General features: G+C 33.8%; 1 protein-coding gene across 1 annotated transcript in view; it reads right to left on the minus strand.

Moving 5' to 3' along the window:
- Positions 1 to 5,855, minus strand: part of LOC134235370 (uncharacterized) — a gene marked incomplete at its 5' end in the record, with an annotated part of 26,230 nt that extends 20,375 nt beyond the window's left edge. The window contains one exon of the mRNA XM_062717506.1: positions 5,758 to 5,855. Within this exon, the coding sequence (XP_062573490.1) occupies positions 5,758 to 5,855 (98 nt within the window). The remainder of the gene's footprint in view (positions 1 to 5,757) is intronic.
- Positions 5,856 to 6,312: the final 457 nt, after the last annotated feature.

The following is a 6,312-nucleotide window of genomic DNA, read 5'->3' on the forward strand; positions in this document are numbered from 1 at the left end:
ATGTACTTTTACAAAGAAACATGGCTAGTTGGTTATGAAAATTATGGTGTCCAGATAAGGCTAATTGTAAAATTGCTTCAGCATGTTTAGGAACAATGTGCTAACACAGTGTTCACAACACTGTCAGGCTAAGGCAACTTGAAATAACATGCAGTTGTGCCGACACAAAATATGCTGCCATGCCAACACAGCTTTACACAATCTATTACATGTAATCTTGACTGTGTGGTGTAATAGCCTGCTCCAACATTGTTACAATGCACAAGTACATTGTCATTGTGTTGTCATAAACACACTAGACCATCGTCATAAGTGTTATAGCACATTTTTACTTCATGCTACCTTGTAAGTGTCTTAAAATGGCCAGAATGTTGTCATAAACTTACTAGCATGGTGTTATAAATGAGCTAGAGCCACATTGTTACTTTGCGCTAGCTCTTTGTTCCTTATGCAATAGCATTTTGTCACTTCCAGACTTGTGGAAAACTCTTTCAGATAGCCGGTCATTCGGACCGAGAAGAAAACAAAATAAGTCGGTTCGAAGTGATTTTTTGTCAGTCCGAAATAGTAAGTTGCAAAATGAAAAAAAAAATAAAACATATATTTATTCACTTAATAACACATTTTTTTAAAATAAATCATCTTAATCATGTTAATAATGATACAAAATCCAGTCTCCATTTCCAAGTCCTCTTCTGTTTTTCTTTGAATTTTGCATTCATAAATAACAATACATGTACTAGATATCATCCCTTTTGGGTAGGTCGCAATGGTCATTCAGCATAGTGAACTCAATTTTTAAAAAAAATTTATGCATTTCGGAATTATATTTACCTAGAAAATTGGTTTAGGAATTGCAAAAATTCTTTGCATCGATAATAAAGATATCAAAACGATCAGAAAAAAACGAAAATCCGTGACAGTCAGTAGTACTATATTTACTGCTTTCCCCATCTGTGCTTGAATTCCTTCTGTTGAAATTTTTCACATTTTAAATCAGCTCCTCATTATTTTTTTTCTTTGATACGTTTTCTACCTAATTCTGTCCCAGTTGTAATAAGTCACGAGAACCCTGCTAGTTTAGTTTTCATTTACAACCTCGATCTCGATTAAAGAAAATGTATTACGCAATCGCATAAAAGGTACGATAATTAAAATGGGAAATGCACAACTGATAAATGGAAAAACAAAAAAAACTTTAACCAAAAAAAGGGGCCGGTCATTTGGACCGACACTGATAGCATTTTTACCGGTCATGCGAATTTTTTGTCGGTTTTGCCGGCATGACCGGCAGTTTTCCACAACTCTGACTTCATTAGCGCATTGTTCTTAATTGCTGTAACACCTTTACGAATGGTCTTATCCTGACACATAAAAAAACATAACTGGATACCATCTTTTTGGCTAATTAGTCGGTTAACAACTGTTAACCGTTACCATTCCTAATAAATTTTGATATGAACAAGTAATGTACATTTTCTTTATTTGAAATCATGAAAAACTAATATGTTATTTTATAACATCCCAAATGACTGCCTGTAAACCTATATTTTTAAATAATTATAGACTACTGGAAAATGTGACAGTATTTTTGAACTCAGTTTGATGGTTTATCTTATCTTATAACAGTGTATAAGTTGCACTTTATAAAAAAAATTCAATTAAAAATTTCAATTTCTTTTTGATAGGTGTGACTGTCATCAGAGTACTGAAATTTGATTCCAAGCACAATCATGATTTGCCAGAAGAGCATCTGTTGGGGGATGACAAGGAATAAACAGCATAATGAAATTGAAACATTCATGTGAAACAGTCTTAGTTTATGATATTGACTTTAAATATTCATATTTAAATTTTGATTTGAGAAACAGACATAAATCCACAAATATGAACAAATCAATTGCTTTCAGTTTTTCAAGAGAAATAGATTTTGTTACAGAGTCTATCTTTAGTTTGGAATAAATATTCTTTTTAAGTATGTGTCAGATCTTGCATGTTAACTTCTGTATTGAGGTCTTCCGTTTCCAAGAGAAGACATACCAGTTCTAATAGTTAAGGTTATAAATGTGTGTAAATATCTGTATTTTTACAGTATAATTGATTGATTGATTGTTTACTGTTAAACGTCCTTCTCCAGAATATTTCACTTATATGGAGAAGTCACCATTGCCGGTGAAGGGCTGCAAATTAAGGCCTATGCTTGGCACTTGGCCTTTGAGCAGGGAGGGATCTTTATTGTGCAACACCTGCTGTGACACGGGGCCTCGGTTTATACAGAACCGCCCCATTTAGTCGCCTTTTAAGACAAGCAAGAGGGTACTGAGGACCTATTCTAACCCGGAAAGGTTTTTGCTATTTGAGTCAAAGAAATAAAGAATGGTAGCAAAGTTGACAATTGAAACATTTCACTTTCTGCTTATCGCTAAGAAGGAAGACCCACTCGTTGCTTTGCAACGAGCTTTGCTCTAGTTATTATTATTATTTTTTTCCCCAAAATTTTGTGCAGGCGATTTCTCGAAAACTGTTCAGTGGTTTTCAATGAAACTTTCAGGAATTATGCGTCATTATATGAAGTTGTGGCATGACAAGAAAAATTTGGAATACTCACCTTCGGTTCCAAAATATTGACAGTTTTCTGATTTTAAAACGGATTTTTGTTCCCCCTTTTTTTCAAAAATGGCTTAAGATATTAACTGGAGACTTATTAGAGATGATAGATGATCACTTCTAGATTTGCGGAATCACCTTTTTGTGCGTCGTTACTACTTCCGGTTGCTATTGGAAGCGAAATTAAAAAGTCCGTATTTTCTAACTTTTTTGTTTTTCAATATTTTTCATTTATTTTTGGAATGCTAATAGAAACCTTTCTTTTAATGCTTACTGTATCATTTGTTTGAATATTGATAAATCCAAACTCTAGATATTAACATTTAAAAATCTGAAGCGGGTCCAAAATGGCGGCTGTCTCTGTCATTTCCGACATTTCGCAATTCAGGGTTTACGAAGTCAGCCGAGCGTTTGCTTGAATGAAAGTAAAATAGGATAAATGAAATGTAAAGGAATACTTGGATTCTCACGTCGTTGTTACGTTATAATTCTGTGTCAAACTATGGTTTAATCCTTGGTCGTCTGAAACGTCTTCTATAATTGGTTTTGGCTGGTTCTCAAAGTAGAAAAAGAAAAGACTAAATGTGCAAATGAAATACGATACCTAGTATCTTTTGTTTCGGAAAATTAGATTTTAAATCATAGGTATAAGTAATAGTTTTTAAGAAACAATATGGATGTACATAGTAAGTATTAAACGTAACCACTGTTTTGCTCATGCAGACTTGTGTCATATTCAACTAATAGAAAAGAAAAAAAATAAGAGAATCATTTTTCAAAATATCGTTGAATTGAGTTCATATTAACTTTCTTGTCTCAAAGATCTGATTTAAATTATTGAACATAAATGTTATCTGATTCCCTGACTGTAGTAGGCATGCTTTTATCAATATGTTCTTCGTAGGGATGAACAGGAAATTAAAAAAAAAAAGTAAAAAGTTTACCAGATTCACTGATTTAGTTTTATTTATCTATATACGATATGGAATGTGTAAATATGCTAAATATACTTTCTTAACCTTGAAATTTAAGATATAAGAACATTCTTGTTTCATTTCCGTCGAAGCTATCGCACCTATTTAATGGAACATTCCAAAGAAAAAGCGCGAAGATTTACTCGTGCTGTTTGACACAAAATTATGAATAGTGACCTGCCTTTCATTATTCGAAAACAAATGTACTGTTGCAGAAGTATATACAAGTACATTTAGAGCTTTGGTTCTTATAGAGTAATAGTAAGCGGTTTGGATTTTCATGCTAACGACCCGGGTTCAATGCCCTTTGTTTTCATAACAAATTTTATCACTTTTTTCAGCTCAATTTTGCAGGGTTTTTTTCAGAATCGGACGGAAGACCGCTCGTTGCTCGCAACGAGTTTCTTTTCTAGTTCTATGTATAATTTTGATTCCACATTGTGGCCCCGTCCTTCCTCACAGGGTCATGATTTGAACCATTTAGAATCTACACTATACCAGGATGCTTCCACATAAGTTTCAGCTTCTCTGGCCCAGTGGTTCTTAAGAAGAAGATTTTCAAAGATTTTTCCTATATATTTCTATGTAAAACTTTGATTCCCAATTGTGGCCCTGCCCTTCCCCTGGGGTTCATGATTTGAAAAATTTACAATCTACACTATATCAGGATGCTTTCACAGAAGTTTCAGCTTTTCTGGCTCAGTGGTTCTTGAGAAGAAGATTTTTTAATGATCCCACCCTATTTTTGCCTTTTCTTGATTATCTCCCCTTGTGAGGGGACTTGGCCCTTTATTTTGACAATTTAAATTCCCCTTAACCCAAGAATGCTATGTACCAAGTTTGGTCAAAATTGGCCCAGTGGTTCATGAGAAGAAGTCGAAAATGTGAAAAGTTTACAGATGGACAGACAGACGGACAGACGGATGGACGGACGACGGACAAAATGTGATCAGAAAAGCTCACTTGAGCCTTCGGCTCAGGTGAGCTAAAAACAGACAACTAGAGACAGCTAGACGGACGAGTGACAAAATATTATCAGGAAACCTTATCATGTGTGATTAAATTGGACCAGCAGATTTCTTAAGGTCATTGGCAACGAAGGGTTTCCGAAGAAAAAAGGTTTATACCCAGGTTTTTTTATTATGAAAAAAAGTCATTGAGAGTGATCTCCCGTATGGAATTCTCTAGGCGCTGAAAACAAAGAAAGCATATGTAATAGACTGAGAGGTAAACAAAAGCACGTGTGTTTTTTTATCGGATATATTCAACTCTACAGTAATAAAAGAAAAGCAGCGATGGGTTTGTTTACATTGTGTTGAGGGGGCAGACAGTTGACAGGTCGTCATTTAGAATAGGTAAATGATTACTGGGAATTGCAAAGGTGTGAAATAATCATGCTGAAAGTGTTGATAGCTAAGTGGACCGAATGAGAACGATTCCATATTTTATGTGAATGATGCACCATTAAAAAGTTACTATAAATCCTTGCAAAAATGTTTTTTGACAGTTCGTTTCCAATTAAGTAAATTATAGAATAGAAACAAACAACCATTCTCATGATCATTATGAATATTGATTAGATGTTATTACAGTAAAGGGAAGTAACTCAAAATTAAAGAACAGTGCTGGTATTTCTGTGTTTTGTTTCAATATTCGCATTTTCAGCCAAATTATATGCATGTCATCAGAAATAAGGTTTCAACAATGTGTTTTATGTATAAACCTTATGAAATAAATGGGTTTTAGAGAAAACGTATGGTTAAAAATAATACAGGCCCATTTTATCAACATTTTACATAGAAAATGCATTGAAAATTGTAAAAACATTGATTTGACAAAATCGTTAAAGGAAGGCTGGCTTGATGGGTAAAAAGGACCTGAATTGAACATGTTTGGTACCATTAAACCTGTTCAAAAAATCTTGAAAAATTCTATACGAAAGCCAGAAACGTTGCCAATGTCCTTAAGCTAAAAAGGTGGAAGAATTAATGATGATAACAACAAAAGTGGATCAGAAAAAGTCTTTTGCTTAGCTTGCCAAAAATAGTGAATGAAAAATTCTAGAGAGGGACGTCAAACATTAACAAACAAATGTTGTATAGTTTATTTTTATTTTTCCAGATAATGCTCAGATTGAAATACATAGATCTGTTAGCATAATAAAGCCAATACTTACACGAGTAGATTTTCTTTCTGTGTGTGTGACAACGAGAAACATTGGTGCCTTAGTGCCTCCAAATGTCTTGATTGAGGTTATCCAGAACTTTAGGTAGTCTGAAAGAAAAAATAGATAAGGCCATGTAAAATTAATTCCTTGGTTCTCAGGCCTTTTTTCAAGAAATATGATGAGGGAGGGAGGCATTTTTTTTTCACTTTTTATTGCCCCCAAAACATGATGAGGCAGCTTTTTACATTGTACAAAACCTAAGAAAATGATGAGGGAGGTGATTTGTTGTTTTTATTTTATTGATTTAGCAATAAAAAGGGTCAATGAGGCACCCTTAAAAGAGATGAGGGAGGGCCTGAGAACCAAGATAATATTTTTTATAGCCTAATCATAATAGGATAAAACAGACAGGTGTGTAAGTGTAGTACTAAAGGATTGTACTTACAACAGTGGAAAGTTGTACCTTTACTTTCAACAACTTTTTCATATTTTAGGTTTTGATTACTGAACATCGCTTAATTTCCATGACACCTTGATTACTTTTGCGAGAAATTTATTTTAATC

The sequence above is a fragment of the Saccostrea cucullata genome, unplaced genomic scaffold (genome assembly GCF_032062105.1).
Source record: "Saccostrea cucullata isolate Sc308-1 unplaced genomic scaffold, CSIRO_AGI_Scuc_v1 ctg9373, whole genome shotgun sequence".
Lineage (NCBI taxonomy): Eukaryota > Metazoa > Mollusca > Bivalvia > Ostreida > Ostreidae > Saccostrea > Saccostrea cuccullata.